This window comes from Coregonus clupeaformis, chromosome 31 (assembly GCF_020615455.1).
Source record: "Coregonus clupeaformis isolate EN_2021a chromosome 31, ASM2061545v1, whole genome shotgun sequence".
NCBI lineage: Eukaryota > Metazoa > Chordata > Actinopteri > Salmoniformes > Salmonidae > Coregonus > Coregonus clupeaformis.
In genome coordinates, this window is record NC_059222.1 from 34361344 (window position 1) to 34384386 (window position 23043).

Here is a 23043-nt window from a genome sequence, read left to right on the forward strand (position 1 = left end):
AATTTGAGTTTGTGGTCGGGTGTGGGTCAGTTGGTAAGAGTGTAGTGCTAGCAACACCAGGGTTTGTGGGTTTGATTTCCATACTAAAATACATGTGTAAAATATGCATTCACTTGGACAAAAGCGTCTACTAAATGGCATATAACAGTATTAGGTATATATATTATTTAAAGGAATGACCGGTCCGTTGTATGGTTTTCTTTTATGATTGGCATGTCCACTACTTAGTTTGGCTACAGGTCACCTCCCTTAAATTGTATCATGTTCCATAGTGGGATTTTACATCTATTATTACTAGCGATACTGTAACTTCGTCCCCTGGCTAGTTGCAACCGCATAGACTAAAGCTACTGATCATCATTATCTGAAAATATGGAGGGCAGGATGGGATTATTACATTATCTTCCTCTGCATAACAGGATGGGATGGTCAAACTTCTGGACAGACACATTATCTTCCTCTGCACAACAGATGGGATGGCCAAACTTCTGAACAGACACGTTTTCTTCCTCTGCATGACAGTAGATACCCATGAAGCATACATTATTAGGTTCCTCTCAGTTCCTGTGTATTGCACATACAGAGTTTGCCTGACGACTCATCCTGAATTGAATTCCACTGCTCTGTTGATAGCTCCACAGAAGAAACGCTAGTGGACGTGGGGTTTGGCTGGAGCAATGTGGATGGGTAGTCAGGCTAATACAGAATTGTACAAAAAGGAATATATGTTGTATGTTGACTGAAATTATTCTATCAGTGATTTAGATGCATTATTTTAAAATAACTTTACTCTCAGCTCCTCAGATTGCACACACAGAGTTGCAGTGTTAACCCTGCACTCATTTTGCCGTGGTGCTGCGCCACAGCAAAATCATTGCCGCCACGCAAAAAAATAATATGGAACATGAAACAATATTTCTGCTGAGGCGCATTTTGAAGATGCTAGAACATTATACATGTACTTTTCCTCTACAAACAAAACAAGTAATTAATAGAAAAATCGAACACCCCATAGTAGAATAGTTAATAGTCGGCTTGTTGTTCTATGCTAGATAAATATTCCTCTCGTGGTACATTAATGTTGTATGTGCCATAGAGAGGGAAACATGCATTCTGACAAGCAGTCAATGCACAACAATTCTTGCAATTGCGAAAACAGCAGTTTTAATGGCTTTTGTTAAAAAGAGGGGAATCCCAGCTTTCCATTCCTACTTTATTTATTTCTCAACTCCTAAATATGCGCGAACAGGTTTTTTAGCAGAAGCGTGGTTAAGCACGTTACCGCTCCGCAATTCGATTGGGACTAAATGTAACACCGGTCAATTGTAGGGTGACTTGGGGTACAACGTCTCTCTACCTCAAAATCATTTATTTGGAATGACTTATAAAATTGTGATGATAGATAATATTTTTTGTTGAGCAAGAGTAGTGGAAACCAGGGAAAGTGTTGGGGGGAAAATTGTGTCATGAAGTGGTTTCTGTGAGAAGTGCAGGCAGGGGGCTTTTTACCCCAGGTGGCGAGTTACCCTAACAGGTAGGCCTACATTATATTCAGTGTTTATGCAAGTTTTTTGGGACATAAAATTCATAAATATGATAATAACTAGTTAAAAGATCACATTTGAGATGGCTAATGATTAGTCCAATAGGGTAAATGCAGATAGGCAACCCCATGCTTCAGCCTATTTATTTGCACTTTTCTGCATCAGTTGTTCTAAAGGTGATAATGTTGATTGCTAATAGCATACCTGATAACATGGACCATGCATAGGCTATATACTGTACATGGCCCATTATGTTAAAATAATTTTAACAATGTGCTATTGTGCTAATTTCTGGAGGTGGAAATTCTATTTTAGATGGTGTCAGCATACTTATTTTAATTCATTTTGGAGTAGAATGTCCTTTTAAAAAGTCACCAGAACTGAGCTCCTCAGTCATTCTACATACAAATTATAAGAGAGAGAGAGTTTATCGAAATAGATGGACAACATGACAGCACGTTCTTGATTTAAATGATCCTCAAGTTGTTTTGCAAAACGAGGCCACAAATCAATGACTTTCCCTGGCACGTGTGTTATTGTTATAGAATAGTTACAAATGTTTTGTGGATTCTTTGAAACCACTAAAAAGTTTCTGATTTGTATCCTGTCTTGTGTGACAACATCTTCCACATAAGAAGAAAATGGTTCCACTCCTACCAGTGAGGTCAGAGTAGGTGTTTGTTTTTGTGGCAAGAGTTATGCTCCACTGCCTTTCTATAGATTCCATACAGTACTTTGCGGGTAGGCTGTAGTTTATGGTGTAATGTTGCACCAGGACCTGTGCTCACTGCTCAGGGAGACAGTCCAAGCCAAGGGGAAACTGTTCAGAGTTTCCACACTGAGAGCTATGGGAGAGCAGACCGGAGAGAGGAAAGTGAGAGAGGGGGAGATGCATGGGAGAAAGGAGAGGAGAGAGGAAAGAGAGCGAGGGGTTAGGAGAGTGAATGAGTGGTGATGAGGCCTCTCTCCAGGCCCTTCCTGGTGTGTGTATGCGTGTGCGTGTGTGTGTGCGTGTGTGTGTGCGTATGTGTGTGCGTGTGTGTGCGTGTGTGTGCGTGTGTGTGTGTGTGTGCGCATGATCTTTTGCCCCTCAGCTGGCGAGCTGTGTACTGTGGTCAGTTTCAGTCAGTCAATCAGTCAGTGTACTGTGTTGCAGACAGACGGACGAACGGACAGACGGGCAGTCATACATAAAGAAGGACAGACAGACTAACGTACATACAGACAGGCAGGCAGGCAGGCAGGCAGGCAGGCAGGCAGGCAGGCAGAGAGACAGGCAGGCAGGCAGGCAGGCAGGCAGGCAGAGAGACAGGCAGGAATGAAGGCAGACAGGCAGGCAGACAGATAGATGGGCAGACAGACAGACACACGGACTGATGGGCAGACAGACAGACAGAAAGGCAGGCCGGTATTCAGGCAGACAGACAGACAGACACACAGGCAGGTAGAAATACAGACAGGTAGGCAGGCAGGCAGGCATTCAGGCAGGCAGGCACTTGTCTTTCACATTCAGCTAGTAATCTTCATACTAGGAGAGAACAGTAGAACAGGCAAAATGTCAGTACAGGGACAAAGTGGAGTCAATTCAACGGCTCAGACATGAGACCTATGTGGCAGGGACTCCAGACAATCCCAGATTATAATAAAGGGACAGCCAGCCACGTTGCGGACACCGACGCCTTGCTCCCGGAAAAGCTATACGCCTTCTTCGCTCGCTTCGAGGAAAACACAGCGCCGCTAACGCAGGCCACTGCCGCTCACGAGGACTGTGAGCTGTCGTTTTCCGTGGCCGACGTGAGTAAGACATTTAAGCGTGTTAACCCTTGCAAGGCTGCCAGCCCAGACGGCATCCCAAGCTGCATCCTCAGAGCATGTGCAGACCAGCTGTCTGGAGTGTTTACGGATATATTCAATATCTCCCTATCCCAGTCTGTCGTCCCCACTTGATTCAAGATGTCCACCATTGTTCCTGTACCCAAGAAAGTGAAGGTAACTGAACTTAATGACTATCGCCCCATAGCACTCACTTCTGTCATCATGAAGTTCTTTGAGAGGCTAGTTAAGGATCAAATCACCTCAACCTTACCCGACACACTAGACCCACTACAATTTGCATACCGCCCCAACAGATCCACGGCTGATGCAATCGCCATCGCACCGCACACTTCCCTCTCCCATCTGGACGAGAGGAATACAGTGCATTCGGAAAGTATTCAGACCCCTTGACTTTTTCCACATTTTGTAACATTACAGCCTTATTCTAAAATGGATTCAATTATTTCCCCCCCTCATCAATCTACACACAATACCCCATAATGACAATGCAGAAACCGTTTTTTAGAAATGTTTGCAAATGTTTATAAAAAAAGATTACAGCCTCGAGTCTTCTTGGGTATGACGCTACAAGCTTGGCACAGCTGTATTTGGGGAGTTTCTCCCATTCTTCTCTGCAGATCCTCTCAAGCTCTGTCAGGTTGGATGGGGAGCGTCGCTGCACAGCTATTTTCAGGTCTCTCCAGACATGTTCGATTGGGTTCAAGTACGGGCTCTGGCTGGGCCACTCAAGGACATCCAGAGACTTATCCTGAAGCCACTCCTGCGTCGTCTTGGATGTGTGCTTAGGGTCGTAGTCCTGTTGGAAGGTGAACCTTCGCCCCAGTCTGAGGTCCTAAGTAGTCGCCCAGTCCCTGCCACTGAAAAACATCCCCACAGATTGATACTGCCACCACCATGCTTCGCCGTAGGGATGTTGCCAGGTTTCCTCCAGACGTGACGCTTGACATTCAGGCCAAAGAGTTCAATCTTGGTTTCATTAGACCAGAGCATCTTCTTTCTCACAGTTCTTTAGGTGCCTTTTGGCAAACTCCAAGTGGGCTGTCATGTGCCTTTTACTGAGAGGTGGCTACCGTCTGGCCACTATACCATAAAGGCCTGATTAGTGGAGTGCTGCAGAGATGGCTGTCCTTCTGGAAGGTTCTCCCATCTCCACAGAGGAACTCTGGAGCTCTGTCAGAGTGACCATTGTGTTCTTGGTCATCTACCTGACCAAGGCCCTTCTCCCCCAATTGCTCAGTTTGCCCGGGCAGCCAACTCTAGGAAGAGTCTTGGTGGTTCCAAACGTCTTCCATTTAAGAATGATGGAGGCCACCGTGTTCTTGGGGACCTTCAATGTTGCATAGTTTTTTTTGGTACCCTTCCCCAGATCTGTGCCTTGACACAATCCTGTTTCGGAGCTCTACGGACAATTCCTTCGACCTCATGGCCTGGTTTTTGCTCTGAGATGCACTGTCAACTGCGGGACCTTATATAGACAGGTGTGTGCTTTTCCAAATCATGTCCAATCAATTGAATTTACCACAGGAGGACTCCAATCAAGTTGTAGAAACATCTCAAGGATGATCAATGGAAACAGGATGCACCTGAGCTCAATTTCGAGTCTCTTAGCAAACGGTCTGAATACTTATGTAAATAAGGTATTTCTGTTTTTATTTGTAATAAATGTGCAACAATTCCTAAAAAAACAGTTTTTGTTTGCCATTATGGGGTATTGTGTGTAGGTTGATGAGGATTTTCTATTTATTTAATCCATTTTAGAATACGGCTGTAATGTAACAAAATGTGGAAAAAGCGAAGGGGCCTGAATACTTTCCTAATGCACTGTACCTATGCAAGAATGCTGTTCATCAACTACAGCTCAGCCTTCAACACCATAGTGCCCTCCAAGCTCATCACTAAGCTCAGGGCCCTGGGTCTGAACCTCTCCCTGTGCAACTGGGTCCTGGACTTCCTGACGGGCCGACCCCAGGTGGTGAAGGTAGGCAACATCACCTCCCCTATGCTGATCTTCAACACAGGGGCCCCACAAGGGTGCGTGCTCAGCCCCCTACTGTATTCCATGTTCACCCATGACTTCGTGGCCACACACATCTCCAACTCAATCATCAAGTTTGCAGACGATTACCAACGACGACGAGACATCCTACAGGGAGGAGGTGAGGGCCCTGGCGGAGTGGTGCCAGGAAAATAACCTCTCCCTCAACGTCAACAAAACGAAGAAGCTGATTGTGGATTTCAGGAGACAGCCGAGAGAGCACACCCTCATCCACATCGACGGGGAGAGGGTGAAAAGCTTCAAGTTCCTCTGCGTGCACATCACTGACAACCTGAAATGGTAAATCCACACAACACCTCTTCAACCTCAGGAGGCTGAAGAAATTCAGCTTGGGCCCTAAGACCCTCACGAAATTCTACAGATGCACAATTGATAGCATCCTGTCGGGCTGTATCACCGCCTGGTATGGCAATTGCACCGTCCACAACCGCAGGGCTCTCCAGAGAGTGATACGGTCAGTCCAACGTATCTTCAGGGGCACAATGCAGCACCCGGTGTCACAGGAAAGCCAAGAAGATCAGCCACCCAAGCCACGGCCTGTTCACCCCGCTAATATCTAGAAGGTGGAGACAGTACAGGTGCATCAGACTGTTAAATAGTCACCACTAGCCTGCCTCCGCCCAGTACCCTGCCATGAATTTAGTCACTGTAACTAGCCGGAAACCACCCGGTACTATACCGTGGGCCTTAGAAGCTGATGCCCTATGTCTATAGTCATTGAACACTAGTCACTTTAATAATGTTTACATACTGTTTTACCCACTTCATATGTACTGTATATACTGTATTCTAGTGAAGGACACACCTTTTCTATTCAGATATACTGTCCATACTGTGTATACACACCATCATATACATATTTATATATTTATATTCCGGACTCTGACATTGCTCGTTCTGATATTTCTTAATTTCTTAATTTTTTATTTTTTGGATTTGTGTGTATTGTTTTGTATTGTTAGGTATTACTGCACTGTTGGAGCTAGAAACATAAGCATTTTGCTGCACCTGCGATAACATCGGCAAAATATGTGTACGCAACCAATACAATTTGATTTGATTTCTTAAATCGCCAGATCGGAATACAGTACCCCCCTATATTGTGGACTCGCTCCAGCCTCCAGTCTCAATGCAGCCATACAGTCACACAGAGGCAGGCTTATATTACGGAATAGACAGCTGGCACACTGCACCACTACCTACCATTTTTACAATACTTGGAGGCTTGAATCTCACTCAATGCTTTTTCTTGGCCCATAGTCAAGCCCTAAATGCCAGTCCAATCCCAGCTATCTGTCCAGAGTAGGGTTGCAAATTGAGGGTATATTATTGGAAACATTCTAAGTTTACCAGTAAACTACCAGAATTCTAGTAACTTTCAAGGAATATATGAAATTTTATCAGATAACATCTAGTGGCCTTTTTGGGTACTTCAGATAATCACAGGTGTCTGTAATTGTCTCTGGCCCTCTGTGTGGCCTTATCACACAATATATTTATAAAATCAAATAAGATGATTTTTCAAATAAAAAACAGAATGACAAAGCTGTAAAACATGATCACAAATATAAACCATCAACTTGGTGAATACCATTGGTGTTTAATATGAGGGTTTCAGCATGAAATGTCCTTTATATATTTCTTAAACACTTTATTTATTTTATATGTATTTGTTGTAAATGTTTTGTTGTCAAACTGGTGGCAGTTGTGAAAAAATACAATAGTTGGAAGAGTTGCAGAGTTAATTGAAAATAATGCCATTGTTGATTAGATGCTTTTTTCATTAATTAGCTAGCTTTGCAACCCTAGTCCAGAGTTACAGTTAGCACTGTTAGGCCTGCCCTAGTTACCTTACTGCAAAAGCAGTGCGGTGCAGTTCAGCTCTTATTTTATGGAAGTGTGTCACTATACAAAGACAGTTTTAACATTCATAAAAAAAAAGTTAAGAACAAATTACTTTGTTAAAACAGTAAAGCAATCAAAGTATGCTCCAGAAAACACAAAATAACCGCCTCTCCTTTTTCAAACGTAACGTGTAACGTTATTAGAGCTTTTCTTTGTTACGAGGCTATTTGACTTTTCCTTATTTTGCCTGCGGACGACAGGATACGTTTTTTTTTTTTTTTAAACCACACACATGTTTTAATGGCTGTGGAAAAAGTGAGCTCACTCTCCACTCCAGAGAAGTGAAGGTTCTGACAGCGAGGAGAGGAGCAATGGGCTATGTCCCATAGACACACAGACAGACCATCATTCACTCCCTTACTCCATGAGGACAGAGACAGAGACATCTGTACTATCCTAATGATGATCATATGAGGTAGAATATAACTACTTCATACTGTTGGTGAATTAAGGGTTCATATAAATCTCTGCATATCTTATCAATGACTCTACATGTCTTATCCCTCTCCCTCTCAGGCTCAGACAAATGTGGTGTGAAGGAGCAGCCTCTAGTTTTCCACACACAGGTCAAGTCATCAGGATACACACAGTCTCCCCGGTAGGTTGTTTGTGTCTGTGTGTGTGTGTCCGTCCGTGCGTGCGTTTGTGTGTGTGTGTGTGAGTGTGTATGTGAGTGGGGAGTCCCAACGGTTGAGGAATTCTTCCACCAGCAAGACTTTCGGTCCTTTTCAACCCATTGGAATAGCACGTTACATCATAGAGACAAGGAAATAAGTCACAGAGAAAATACACACAAAACCTTACAAGGGTGACTTGTAATATTAAAATAGCCTTCATATTAGATGGATTATGTTTTTGTTACATTTCTTTCTGTCTTTTTACATAGGTGTTAACTAAGACAAGTGTTATTTTCGTACATGTTAACAAATTCTAGTAATTCAGCAGTGTGTTATCGTGGCCTAGATTGTGTATTTTTGTTCTGGAGGTTGTTCTGTTGTCTTTGGTCCTGGGTAGTGTTGTTTCTGTTCACCGTTCTAGTTGCCAGTCCAAGTCTTGCACTTCATTTATTCTTTGGTCACATTTTATGTGGAAAGTTTTTGAATAAAATGCTGATCCCTCTCTTTCATGTTTTCTTGCATGGGAGCGGACTGGGACCAGAAATCGGCCCTGGCATTTCTAATACACCAGTCAAATTTTTTTCCTTGAGGCCCCACCCCCATTATTAGCAAAATAATGCTAATTTTGCACAAAAAAACGAACACACTCATCAGGCCTTTGCCCGAAATGCTAGATGGCCAGTCCGCCCCTGTTCTTGCATCAATATTAATGCCCATATGTTAGGGTTCAGGGTTGAAGTTAAGTTTATATTATGCTTTGATCAAATGAAGAAAATGCAATTTTACATAAATATGTTTGCTTTTCAGAATGACGATGTTCTCACCCAAGACCAATGTTCAGAAGAAGACCCCAGGACCTACAAAGACCAACAAGAAGATGTAAGCAGACCACCATGTCCAGATATATTTATGGCTGGCCGGTTGCTCAGACAGTACAATGCCTAGACCTGGCCTAAAAAGTACTTTCATGGAAAATCTTCAATGAACATGCTTTTAGACAAGGAGTAGGATTAGTCCTAGTCTGGGAATCCGGCCCTTTGTTTTGTACAACATTTCTGTAGTTTTTTTCTATATGAATATCAACATAATTCTGCTTTATTTTAGAGGATGTCTCTTTAGTGATTACCCAGGAGACACTGCAGCACCCAGTGTCCCACACACTAACCTCAGTACAGTCAAAACCCCTACACCAGTTTGCTGCTTTCAATACTCGGGTAACTCTCTCTCTCTCTCTCTCTCTCTCTCTCTCTCTCTCTCTCTCTCTCTCTCTCTCTCTCTCGCTCGCTTTCTTTCTCTCTTTTTACCATACTTTCAAATGTTCTGTTTTTGCTTTACCAAGAATCATACAAGCTAATATATTGGGTTAATATATATATATATTTTTTTGTCTTCTCTGCCCAGGAGATGGAAAGCAGATTCTGTGTGGTCTGGGAGACAGATCTGTATTGTTGTACAAGTCCTCCCTCACAGGCAGTCCAGCAGTTTACACAGGTAGTGGGGCAAGAACACACACACACACACACACACTGATTAGAAACCTCTCAAGCTGTGTTTATTTGACCTCAAGACAGTGTTTTGGTCCACTGTTCCCTTTTCCTCCTTTTCACTCTCCTTTCAAATAAGTCTCAGCAAAAAAGCAAAGCAGCCGAAACCTTAAAACCCAAAGAACAGGACGGAGTGTGGTTTTTGATTAATGGTTATTTGTTTTATTATTTATTGAACCACCGTTTTTGTTTATCTATCTCGCCTGTCGATCATGTTGAGGAATAACGTTCTAGCTCTGAGGAGAATCCACGCAACTGACTGGTAATGTTTTTTCTGCCGCTGTGGAGAGGATTGTTTTTCTTTCTCTCCCACTTTATTGCTGAGGGTGAAGCTTAGTTACTATATGGCTGACAATTAAAGAGAGGAACTGAGCTTATAACCCTGTTTTTAGAAGCCTAGTGGAAAACAGACTAAATCACTACCTAGCTTATTTTCACACTGTTCTCAGCCCAAGCTATCCAAGCCCCAAAGTCTTCCCTATCCATGATGAAGTAGTATCCTGCACCAGAGTCACATTCACTTTAAAATCTTACAGGCTTTTTAGCCTGTATGCTAGGAACTGTTTGATGGAGTGAGTGTTGCTGGCCTTTGCCTTAATGCTGCATTACTGTTTTCATATATAGCGTGAATTAAGTGAATACTCTTCAGAATGCTATTTGAACTCAACTATTATCAGAGATTTTCTTTACTGTTGATACAGGGTAGGCTTAGCCTATGATGATTTACTTATTTAATCTGGGATTGTAAACGATACTGGAAACAGGTCCAGAGGCTCAAGATGAAAGGCTTCAGGTGAAGATCCAAACATCCACCCATATCCTCTAACTTCTAGATTTAAACAAATTACCTCCTGGTGATGGTGAAGCATTATCTGGTTCTCTGCCACAAGGTGAGCGTGAGTTAGGTGTTTGATAAATGTTGTCTTTTACCTTCTTCCGAGAAAGAGAAGGACTTATCGACGGTTTGGAAAGAAGGGAGAAAGATGTGTTGCGCTCTCCTCCGCAGATGGGCACTACAACAACATGTCTTCCTAACCGCTTCTGGAGTTAATTTAAGATATTGCTCAACAGTTGCACTCCATCTCACCCACAACCTCCCTCACGCTCGCACGCACGCACACACACACACAAATCCCTGACGCTTGCTTTGATAGTTCCAAGACACTATCGCTAAAAGCATTCTCTTGGAGGTGAATTGTGTTGATTTATAGAGCTGTCTATAGTCAGAAGAACACAGGATTCTAAATATCTGGCCCTGCCATCCACACACAAACGCCAGTCAGACAGTCAGTCAGTGTGGTTGGGTTCTTAACAGCTAAGACAGAGACTAGTATGGCCTGTCAGTGTATGTCATACATCAATGAAAGGATGGGTGGTTTGGCATACTGTAGGCCAGGGCTTGGGTAGGTGCTGTTAGACTGGCTCCACTAGAGGACAGTACTGTAGGCCAGGGCTTGGGTAGGTGCTGTTAGACTGGCTCCACTAGAGGACAGTACTGTAGGCCAGGGCTTGGATAGGGCTGCTGTTAGACTGGCTCCACTAGAGGACAGTACTGTAGGCCAGGGCTTGGATAGGTGCTGTTAGACTGGCTCCACTAGAGGACAGTACTGTAGGCCAGGGCTTGGGTAGGTGCTGTTAGACTGGCTCCACTAGAGGACAGTACTGTAGGCCAGGGCTTGGATAGGTGCTGTTAGACTGGCTCCACTAGAGGACAGTACTGTAGGCCAGGGCTTGGGTAGGTGCTGTTAGACTGGCTCCACTAGAGGACAGTACTGTAGGCCAGGGCTTGGGTAGGTGCTGTTAGACTGGCTCCACTAGAGGACAGTACTGTAGGCCAGGGCTTGGGTAGGTGCTGTTAGACTGGCTCCACTAGAGGACAGTACTGTAGGCCAGGCTTGGATAGGTGCTGTTAGACTGGCTCCACTAGAGGGCAGAGGGTCATTATAATAGTTCTCTCCTGTGACTGAGACTAAAGACATGACAGTGTTCCTAGAGCAGTGGATGTATAAAAGTAAATGTCAGTGTCTGTGCGGATGTTGTTGTAAGCTTCACTCTGTTTAGCTGTCCAATACTCTGGTTTCAGATTCACTATTGTGGTTTTAATTAATACCCTTTTCACATTACTAAGCCAAGCTAGCCATAATATAGTTTCTGGAACTTTTCTGGAAAAGACAATAGCTACGTACAAAATGGCACCCTATTCCTTATGTAGAGTACTACTTTTGTCTGTGTCCTTATGAAGCTCTGGCCAAAAGTAGTGGACTAGGGAATAGGGTGCCATTTGAGAAACTATCAGAGCCAGTACATGGCATTACAGCTTGGGTTAGAACATTGAAAATGTATGTGTGTCTTTCGGAGGGGTTGGGATAAAGTGGAAGTCAAATTTCGGTTGAACTTTGTGTACATTTGACAAATAAAGTGATCTTATTCTTAAAAAGGTACTAGGCTCACTCACTACTGCTGTTTCATCAACTCCTTGTACTTGTCCATCAACTCCAGGCTGACTCAGCACAACTCTGGATGTGTTTGCAGGTCATGACAAGCCAGTGAGCAGTGTGGACTGGAGTCACAGCAGACAGTGGTGGCTGAGTGCCTCAGAAGACAGAACCCTCCGCATCTGGCCTACTGGAAGTCCTGAGCCTGCCGTTACCATGGTAAACACTCAGCACACATACAGAAGGCACTAGTAATTCCACCTTTGAAAGTAAACATTTTGTTGACCAGATTTGTTGTACACTGAGTGTACAAAACATTAAGAACACCTGCTGTGACAAAATTGTTCTATCATCATGGCATAATCACTTTCCTACTCAGGTTTTTACAGTGTCCATGATGTGAAAAGCCTCATGGAATAGTAAAAGCCTAGTTAATGAGGTTGATGACATACTGTGTCTCTTGGCCCGGCGTTGTGTGATGATGTTAGAGGGAACATCTGCACAGAACTCTGCTCGTCTGTCTATCTGTTTGTCTGTTGGCTAAAGATGCAGAGCAGTGAGTATGTGCAGATCCTCTTCACTCCCTAACTGGACATCACACTCTCTCCTAGAAGTCCCAGAACATTTTACTCAAATCAAAGTTTATTGGTCGTGTGAAATGCTTATGATACTGTATATATCTTTCCTTTATATCCCCATGCTTTCCAGGGTGGGGATCAGTTCCATTTCAATTCAGTCTGAATTCAATTCCAATTTTCCCAAAGACTGCTTTAATAGTTTTGATAGAAGCTTCTGACAATTGGAGACAGGGCAACAAAGTTTGTTTGTCTCCAGAGTGGTTTAGAGCACGTTGTGACGTTTCATTTTGCCAGCGTAGTCTGATGCTTTTTTAAAGCTCCCCTCAGCTGCTCAGCTGCTGCTAACCATCCCAGCTTATCTCTTCTAAATGAGGAGATCCTAGACTTGGCAGGAACTCCAGCAGTTTGTCTATTTGTCGTGAACTGAAGCAGTTTAATTAAGCATCTTGGCAACAACAAAGACATGTAACTTGGGGAGGGAAACTATGCAGGGTGACGAATTATTGCACATGGCTTTAAAATGTCTGTGTAATGAATCTCCAATATCTATCAGGCGTTGGAATTGGTTCAGGGAACAGAACCGGGAAAGAAAGTGATCTCTAGTGTTCCGGAACAGAACCGTTATTTTCAAATCTTGAGAACCGGTTAATAATGTTATTTTTTGTTCCAAAAATTTTCGTAATGTTTAAACCCCCTAAGGAGACTGAAAATATTTGGCATGAGTCCTCAGATCCTCAAAAGGTTCTACAGCTGCACCATCGAGAGCATCCTGACTGGTTGCATCACTGCCTGGTATGGCAACTGCTTGGCCTCCGACCGCAAGGCACTACAGAGGGTAGTGCGTACGGCCCAGTACATCACTGGGGCCAAGCTTCCTGCCATCCAGGACCTCTATCAAATGGCTACCCAGACTATTTGCTTTGTCATGATGTTCAGCGCTTCAAGCCAAGCCCCCTCCATGTCCACCCCTCTCTTGCTCTCTCCCCACCGGTGAAATTTCAGTCTCATCTCACGCCTGCCTTATCTGACCAGTCAAACATGTAAATAACTAGCTTAGGTGTTTCATAGCAAGCTTCTGTATCTGTGCTAATGGGTCGAGTAAATTAATTAGCTATTTTGTAAAAAACTATGTTGATTTCACAGGTTTAAAAAAAAGAACAAAAAGGGACTATATGAACCGTAATGTTTTTGAGGTTCGAACTGGTTTAGAACTTTATTTTCTGGTCGGAACAAACTGTCATCCATTCCGCATCAAAGTTGGTGATTTTCTGATTAGGATTGCAAAACTCCAGAAACTTTCCCAGGTTTTTCAAGAATTTCTGTTACATTAGATAGGCTATATAACGTTGCAGCTCCTACAAGCCCTGGGGCTAAGCGCCTGATGAGGCATGACGGCCTATAATCACTTGGTTTGTTTTTTGGCCCTGAAAAACGCTTCACCCTTCCCCTCTCTTCCCCTCCTTTCCACTCTCTTCTACTCTCTTTCCCTCTCTTCTACTCTCTTTCCCTCTCTTTCTCTCTCTTCCTCTCTTTCCCATAAAAGCATCAAAGATATGAAAAGAGTGGCTTAAAAAAAGATAACCACATAACTGCTCCACAACGAGAGCATAGCATGCTGACGAGGACAGGCCCTCTCCCTCTCTGCTTCAATCCAAAGGATATTCTTTCATGAGTCTCTTTTTCCACACGGAAAATAGACATTCCTGTGTCTTACTGACTTTGAGGCCAGGGAAAACTCCTCACAAAGCGTTTTAAAGGGAGAAAAAGAGAGGGGGAAAGAGAGAGAGAGGGATTTCTGAATGCAACCAACCCTCCTATTACGATTTAAACCCATCTATTAAAAGGGTAAATCTATTTAATGCACATATGGTATCAGGCCTTGAAAGTAGAGGCTCATAGAGCAATAATTATATTCCAATAGTTGTTTCAAGGTTATTTGAGGCTATTTTAAATAACTTATCATAATAACCCATATTAAACTATGTGTATTTCACAGTCATCATCTGGTTGGCCCTCATCTGAGAGGGATCTGATGCAAGATAATTCAAGTTATTCATCAGGTAGTGATTGGTTTGGTAACACTTAACCAAACACACTTTTGGTAACGCTTCATAACTTGTTATAAGCCTTTATAATTATTTGTTTCTCCCATTCCTTCAGGGGGGTGATGAGAAGTTCTCCAAACCCATCCGGGGGGCTCAGTTCTACTACCTGGATAAGTTCCTGTTACTGGCATCTGGTCCCTCACTACACCTCTACCTGTATCACCTGGACAACACACGGGACGACATTAAAAGGTAAGGATATGAAAGATAGAAAAGTAGATAGATTGATAGAAGTTGCCTCTGCTGACGTATGACCCCTCCTTACACCGGTACCTCTATCACCTGGCTGGATATCACACAGGATGACATTAAAAGGTAATGATAGGAACAATATTTTAATGATAGGACTGACATTTGAATTATATGAACAACACATACTCATCTGCCATTGGGTCGTCTGGTGGATAGGGCAACAAAAGGTTCCCAACCTCTGGCTGTCCTTGGTCAGCTTCTCCACTGTGCCCCAGTTCTGCTAATGGTGTTGGAGCTCAGTCTCCATCGTTCTATTGTACATTTCAACCAAACATTTATAATGCCAACTCAGCTAAGAAACACTCATCTTTGATTGCATCTCAGAGGAGGCTACTGTTTTTATTTTTTATTTTCTTCTGACCATGGATATCAACAGATATTTATCCTATGCGTCATCCCAACAATTTATACTGAAAAAAAAAAGTAAAGTGTTGATCTCATGTTTCATGAGCTAAAATAAAATATCCCAGAAATGTTCCATACGCACAAAAAGCTTCTTTCTCTAAAATGTTGTGCACAAATTAGTTTACATCCCTGATAGTGAGCATTTCTCCTTTGCCAAGATAATTCATCCACCTGACAGGTGTGGCATATCAAGAAGTTGATTAAACAGCATGATCATTACACAGGTGCACCTTGTGCTGGGGACAATACAAGGCCACTCTAAAATGTGCAGTTTTGTCACACACACAATGCCACTGATGTCTCAAGTTTTGAGGGAGTGTGCAATTGGCATGCTGACTGCAGGAATGTCCACCAGAGCTGTTGGCAGATAATTGAATGTTCAGCTCTCTACCATAAGCCGCCTCCAACGTCGTTTTAGAGAATTTGGCAGTACGTCCAACCGGCCTCACAACCGCAGACCACGTGTAACCACGCCAGCCCAGGACCTGTGGGATCGTCTGAGACCAGCCATGCAGACAGCTGATGAAATTGAGGAGGATTTCTGTCTGTAATAAAGCCCTTTTGTGGGGAAAAACTCATTCTGATTGGCTGGGCCTGGCTCCCCAGTGGGTGGCCAGCCTGGCTCCCCAGTGGGTCCCCAGTGGGTAGGCCCACCCATGGCTGCACCCCTGCCCAGTCATGTGAAATCCATAGATTAGGGCCTAATTGATTTTTTTCAATTGACTGATTTCCTTATATGAACTGTAACTCAGTAAAATCATTGAAATTGTTGCATGGTGCGTTTATATATTTTTTCTGTATTGTTAGTTGACAGCCACATCACAGTCACATACTTAACTGCATTCCTGAAAATAACTTCTGAGAACACATTCAGAGAGAGAGAGAGAGCGCAAAGGACAAGAGTTGCTCTCTTCACTTCCTGTTAATGATCAAACCAACACGATTATATTCTACAGTATCATGTAAACATGTCCTGACTGGGGTATGGAATGCACGTGAGAAGACCACCAACGAGGAGATAGCCATGCCATAACAACCATGCCCACCGCTTTAGCTGAGAAACGCTAAGCAAGGGGACATTGATTCAAAATCCTATTTTCCCTAACCCTAATCACAATGCCCAACTATTTTGAGACACTTTTTGAATATGGGCCCGCATCTGACTTTAATTGCTAAGTACCCAGACTTGAAGCTTACAGTAAATATCTAATTACCACGATTTAACTCCAAGCACAAGTCTATCTCTATTCTTGTTCAGGTACCAGCAGAGGAGTACCATCAAACTGACAAGATGTTTGGAGACAAAGTCAGGAACAGACATCACTGCTGTGTCAGCCATCAACGACTTCTACTCCTGTATCCTTCGTCACACAATCCAGTGATCACTGTAACTGGAAAATATAGGATCAGCTATCCACTCTCTCCTCAATCAGAGGTAGCAGTTCATTCATGTCACCCTAGTCTTAGATCATTGTTACCAAAAGCATTAATCTACCGTCATATCTACTTACCTTAGTAGTTTATTCTTAATATTAGTTACACTATTTGATAGTATTAATCTACAGTTGTTAAACACAATTCTACAAAGCCTTTGGTTATGGATCATATTCTGTAGAGAGTCTTTATCACCAGTGCTGATCAACAATAACCCATATCATTCACTGACTGACAGCAAGGAATCGCTTCAGAGAGCAGTCTCAATTTCTAAGCAAATTCACGAATAACACAGTAACACAGAGTGGAAAATATTACAGAATCATCTGATGTCTACTTTCCTTTCCACTTTGTCCGTTGCCAAGCACAACGCAGCTTAATACCTCAGTAAAAACGACACTCAGTCCTCCAAACATTGCTATAAATGGACTTTAGGGTTCAGAGGATTTATTAGAAAATAAATGTATTGTAAAACTCTTTAACAAGGAGACATTCGGGATGGAGACATTCCTGAAACATTCAAGTAATTGTCGATGTCCCAAATGGCACCCTATTCCCTATACAGTGCACTACTTTTGACCAGAGCCCTCTGGGCCCTGGTCAAAAGTAGTGCACTAAATAAGGAAGATATTGCTATTTGGGATGCTGCCATCGTGTTGATTTAGTGCCAAGATCAACTGTGGCAGACCGGAGGCTACACGTGAGGTTTGAGGGCCTTCCTGAGCAGAATAGGCTAGAGCAGCAGGACCTGGGGCTGTGGGGGATATGACACTGTCGTGATACCAGAATAGTCTCGTTAAAAATATTGAAATGAATGGTTTATTCTCGCTGAGTGGTATACTTTACTGGAGTTTCACTTAAAGGGGCAATCAGCAGTGGCTACATACATTTTTTGACTTATAAATTAATGATATGTACCAATTGAGTCTTGAAGAATATAACTTATAAATGCCTCATGTGCTTAGTTCAACTGTCATACCCCATAGCTTCAAAACATGGTTAAAACTATAATTTTGATGTCATGGATGGTCAGTCCTTGCATCCAAAGCTCTGTCTATGAATTTGAGAGTGGTTACATTTCTCCAGCCCCATCCCTCAACTTTCAAACGAAACAGGGGCAGGGAGGACCTTTGTTATTGTTTCTACTGCTGATTGCCCATTTAAAAAGTATCAATGTGTGTTTCAAAGTGAAACTTAACTGCCCGTTGAGTACTGTAATGGACTTTCCTTAGCAGCTGTATGTGTCAGACATAGTGCTGGTGTGTGGTGCTGACCGCTCCATCCAGGTGTTGGACATGAACACAGGGACAGTGGCCTCACAGCTCCCTGATGCCCACAGCAGAGCTGTCCATCACATCACACAGAACAAGGTAAGAAGAGAACCCTGAGCACACAAGTCACAACACATTCAAAACCAGTACATAGGCTAGCCTAAACATTTACCAGGAGGAGGATTAATCTGGGTTCAAGAAACTGGCCCTATATGTTGTAAAATGTATTTGAATTATGACTTTTCTAGGAAATACATGGAACAGTTCACATGACATTGTCGGCTGTTGAAGTGATTGAGGTGATGTCACTATGGTTTTTTTGTCCAGGAAAGGTCAGAGAGAGATGGCGTTAGTGATTAAAATACCACATAATGGTTGAGTCTATAAAAGCTGAAGCCTCATGATCTGAGGTCACTTCCTTCCGTCAGTGGGGCTGTGATGGCACACTCCTCCATCTCTGGAAAGCACACTGTGTTCCTCGAAAGATACAGCTTTATAGGTCAATAAAGTCACTCTGAAAATCTGTGAAAGCAAACCCTTTCCTAGTAATGCGATGCCATTTTTTATTGTAGATTTGAATTTGGTGCGTTTGGCTAGCGAATGTATTGCAAGTTTGTATCCTAAAAGTAGTGCATCACTATAAGGGAGTTTACCAGAGGACAGATTGGAGTGGAAGAGTGCACAGTCGGAATAGGGTGCCATTTGGGACACATACTCCTTGTGGAAAAGGGTGCCATTTGGGACACAGCCTTTGACTCTTTCACAGTCCTCCCATGACCCATAACCTTTCTGGAGGACATATGAAAGTGAGCTAGCTTGCCTTGTGCAGGCATGCAGTGGTATGTCAGCAACACCCATCTTCTATCATACTGGACAGTCAGAGGATGTATTCCTTGGCAGACCAGACATGGGTGTTATATGAAATATTATAAACTGGGTGGTTCGAGCCCCGAATGCTGATTGGCTGATAGCCATGGTATATCAGACCATATACCACGGGTATGACAACACATTTATGTTTACTGCTCTAATTACATTGGTAACCAGTTGATAATAACAATAAGGCACCTCGGGGGTTTGTGATATATGGCCAATATACCACGGCTAAGGGCTGTATCCAGGCACGACGCAAAGAACAGCCCTTAGCCGTGGTATATTGGCCATATACCACACCCCCTCGTGCCTTATTGCTTAAAGATACAGCCTTAACCTACGTTACGTAAGAAACACAGATATTTTTCTGGGGATAAAAGTGTCAGCCTGTGGTGTGAATGAACAAGACCGTGATGAGACAGTGGATGCATCCTAAATGGCACCCTATTGTGCACTACATTTGACCACAGCCCTATAGGCCCTTGTTAAAAGTAGTGCACTATAAAGGGAATAGGATGCCATTTGGGACGTAGTCAGTGTTTCCAAGAGCGAAGGACTCGTCGAGCCATCATCTAGATAATTAATCTATTTTAGGAGTAAAGCCTCACACACACACACACACACACACACACACACACACACACACACACACATGGTTAAAAGTAGTGAACTATATGAGGAATAGGGTGCCATTTGGGCCAGAACCCAAAAGTGGTCTCAGCCTCAACCAGTGCATGGAAACATATGGAAATATCCTGTGTGCAGTAAATGCATACATGTTCAATAAATTATACAAGCGTATAGGAGGGGTGTGCATATCATTCCAGTCTTCGACATAACTGTCAAATAATTCAACATGTTTCAGAGCTGTTTCTATTTAAAATGTTATATATTATTTCATATACAAGACCAAGTTATATCTATGAAAACCAGCCAGTTTTGTAACAATAGGAATATCTATAAGTTGCCATGTTTTATGTCTCTGAGATATATTGGCTGGAATATTTAATCGCTTACAGACAAACAGACAGTAGATAGGGGGACAGACAAATTAACAGACATTTTGACAGACAGAAAAACAGGCAGACAGACAGAGACTGACACATGGGCAGACAAGCAGACAGACAGACAATGAGCATGGGGTTGAACTAGGTGAAACTGGAGCAACAGGGGGACTGCATGGTTGCACCCATTGACCCTACTTTGTTTATTGTGAAGAGGGGCCACGGATCTGCTCCCGTGTTGACCTGACCCGCCCAACACAGGCCTTCGCCACACACACACACACATGCTGCATTGTCATCACTCAGAGAACACACACACAGTCACCGAGGCAGTAGCCTGGATTAGCTGGGTGAACTGCACCTAGTGGCCTGGCTTAACTTGCATTAACCCATCATGATCCTTCCTTCAGCTGGGAACCACTCTCCCACACCACCTGCTCTCCCACCACCTGTCTCCCTCGGCCCAAAAACGTCTGGCACCCTTCTCCCTCACGCAACATAGGAGAGCATAGAATGTAGGTAGCGTCACAAATGGCAGCCTATTCCCTATATAGTTCACTACTTTTGAGGCAAGAGGGTGTCAGTAGAGTGAGAGTCAGTAGAGGGTAAAGTAGTGCACTATATAGGGAATAGGGTGCCATTTGGGATGCAGACACAGTGTGATAGTCTCTTTTCACCTTGTATTTTCCCAGTCACGCCACCCCATTGTGTGCAGTGCATTGTGGGCCGGTTGTACCGGCCATGGCATGCTGACCCGTGTTGACTCAGGTGGGGTCATCCCTCTTTCTGGGTGCCTTAGGGCTATGGGGCCACCTGGGCGCTGCCTGGGGGTCTTAGGGACAGTGCAGGGCAGAGGGGCCAGAGGGTTAATGCCTCAGGATCATCATGGGGAATGTCTATCTGTGCCTGGAAAGACTGTGTACTTAACATAGCACACACACATACACACACTAGTGATGCGTGGATTGACTCATAACGCGTAGTCCCAGCGGTTATATCTGCAGGGTTGGGTTTAGGGTCATTAAATATTGTGTGGATGAAGGGCGGGTGGTTGGCGTGTGGGTTGAATATAGAGAAAACAATACCTTAAAAAATCCTTAAATGTATCATTCTTGTACAATTTATATCTATAGGCTACATTAAGGTTTTTCTTTCATTATTTTAGGCTATATTGCATTAGTGAGTAAGCCTAAGCTTTAGGCCCTAGCTGTACGCTTGTCAAATAGCCTATATGCCAATCGCCAAAATACTTTTGGGAACAGGCAGAAAAAGTGAACGTCGATCCACGAGGCAAAAAGGACAATGTTGGAGTTTAATTCAATAAGAAAAAAACTGTAAAATGGAGAGTTGAAAATAAAGAGAAGGGAGGGCCAGAAAAGTAATGTTTGGGAAAGATTTAGTGAAGTGGTAAAAGAGGATGATAGCAGTGCCGGTTGTGATGATTGTGAGGCACTATACAAATTCCACAGTCACAAGACGGGGACTTCAAATAGGCCTATGGCACGTCAAGGGAACTGTAGCCTACTGTTCAGATGGGTTACATGAAAACTGAAATCTGGACACTGACTGTCGGTCTATAACCTCTCACAAAGCCTTAATATTAACTTCTGCTGAATTAAGCATTTCTTGCAGTAAAATTATACACCAAATGTTGGCAACATTTTGACTCAGGAACAGGAGTGGAGAAATATGATTGATTTATTTCAGCATGTTGAGAAAATATGAATGCGCAGTTAGATACCGTCTGTAGAGGTGCTGTCTTTATCAGCATCATAAAAGCTGATAGTATTTCAACCACATAAAATATGCACCCAAGCTGAACTGAAATCTTATCAGAAACATGTTGGGTTGTTTTCACAGCTTTCTATTTCCTTACAACCGGTCAAACTGATGTAATTTGGACATTTTGCACAGAAAATCTTTCCTTTTTTTTTTTTTGTTATTGCATTTTCTTCCCGGTCCCTAAACGTCTTTGCTCCGTGAAAGAAGCAGAGATGACAGAGAACTTTACTGATGTGAACTAGATAGAATACCCTTTTCAATCATTAATGATCATTATTTAGTCTTCTTGGGCAACATATAATGACAGAAGAGAAGCTGCATGTATATAATTACAGACAAGTTGACTAACAAATACCCAACCAAAATGTTGGAAATTATAAGCAGAAATCAGACAGAAACAACTCTGCACCCCCTGTTTAAAAATCTTTCCGCTCTCTGACTGCAGCCTACAGCACATTTTCTATATTAGCGGGTTAGTCGGGTGTGGGCCTCAGATTTTCACATACTGTCGGGCAGTTGTGGATGGGTGATTGTCAATTGCAGGCGGGTGCGGGTGAACAAAAAGCTGACCCACACACACACTTGCACACATACGAGCTCAATCACACACACACACACACACACACAGCATACATAACATAGCCAACATCCCCCTCTCCTCACCTAATCTCCTCCCCTCACTTTCTCCCCAACCTTATCCCTGGGCTGGCTTGGGTACTTGCACCAAGCAAAATTTTTTAATAAAGGTAAATCAATATAAATAAAGCTGTTTATAAGATGTGTTGCTTACCACCAAAAAAGTATTAAAGAGTTCAATGTAGAGGGATGTGTTTGCACCCTATCTCTCTATATTGACTGGACATGTGGCTCAGACATTGTGAACTGAAGCAGCTTCTCCAGCACTGCTTCAACTTTCCATCCTTTCCTTTGTATGCTCTGCAAAGATCACCTGGAAATCGTCAGATCAGAGCCGAGGCACTTCTCGGAAATTACAACTTGAAATGCCCTCTCAGACTCACTTTCCCACACTCTTAATGGAAACCTAAACAAACGAACCTCCGCTCCTTCATTGTGCATCATCAAATAATCTGGTGTAAAAGTCATAAATTGACCCCATGAATATCCCTAAAGGGCAAGATGTTTTAGTGAGTGAAGAAACGGCCTCAGTCCAAGTCTGCGTCCAAAATGACACCATATTCCCTATATAGTAGACTACTCTTGATCAGCTCTGGTCAAAAGTAGTGCACTACAGTGCCTTGCAAAAGTATTCATCCCCCTTGGTGTTTTTCCTATTTTGTTGCATTACAACCTGTAATTTAAATGGATTTTTATTTAGATTTCATGTAATGGACAAACACAAAATAGTCCAAATTGGTGAAGTGAAATGAAAAAAATAACTTGT

At 43.0% G+C, this 23043-nt stretch overlaps 1 protein-coding gene across 2 annotated transcripts in view; it reads left to right on the forward strand.

The window, feature by feature from the left end:
* Window positions 1-23043, forward strand: part of wdr27 (WD repeat domain 27) — a 150635-nt gene that overhangs the window by 19232 nt on the left and 108360 nt on the right. For both annotated transcript variants that reach the window (XM_041849899.1, XM_041849901.2), the window contains exons 14-21: window positions 7858-7939; window positions 8766-8837; window positions 9063-9172; window positions 9360-9449; window positions 12035-12156; window positions 14676-14812; window positions 16536-16633; window positions 17960-18081. In XM_041849899.1, the coding sequence (XP_041705833.1) occupies window positions 7858-7939; window positions 8766-8837; window positions 9063-9172; window positions 9360-9449; window positions 12035-12156; window positions 14676-14812; window positions 16536-16633; window positions 17960-18081 (833 nt within the window). The remainder of the gene's footprint in view (window positions 1-7857; window positions 7940-8765; window positions 8838-9062; window positions 9173-9359; window positions 9450-12034; window positions 12157-14675; window positions 14813-16535; window positions 16634-17959; window positions 18082-23043) is intronic.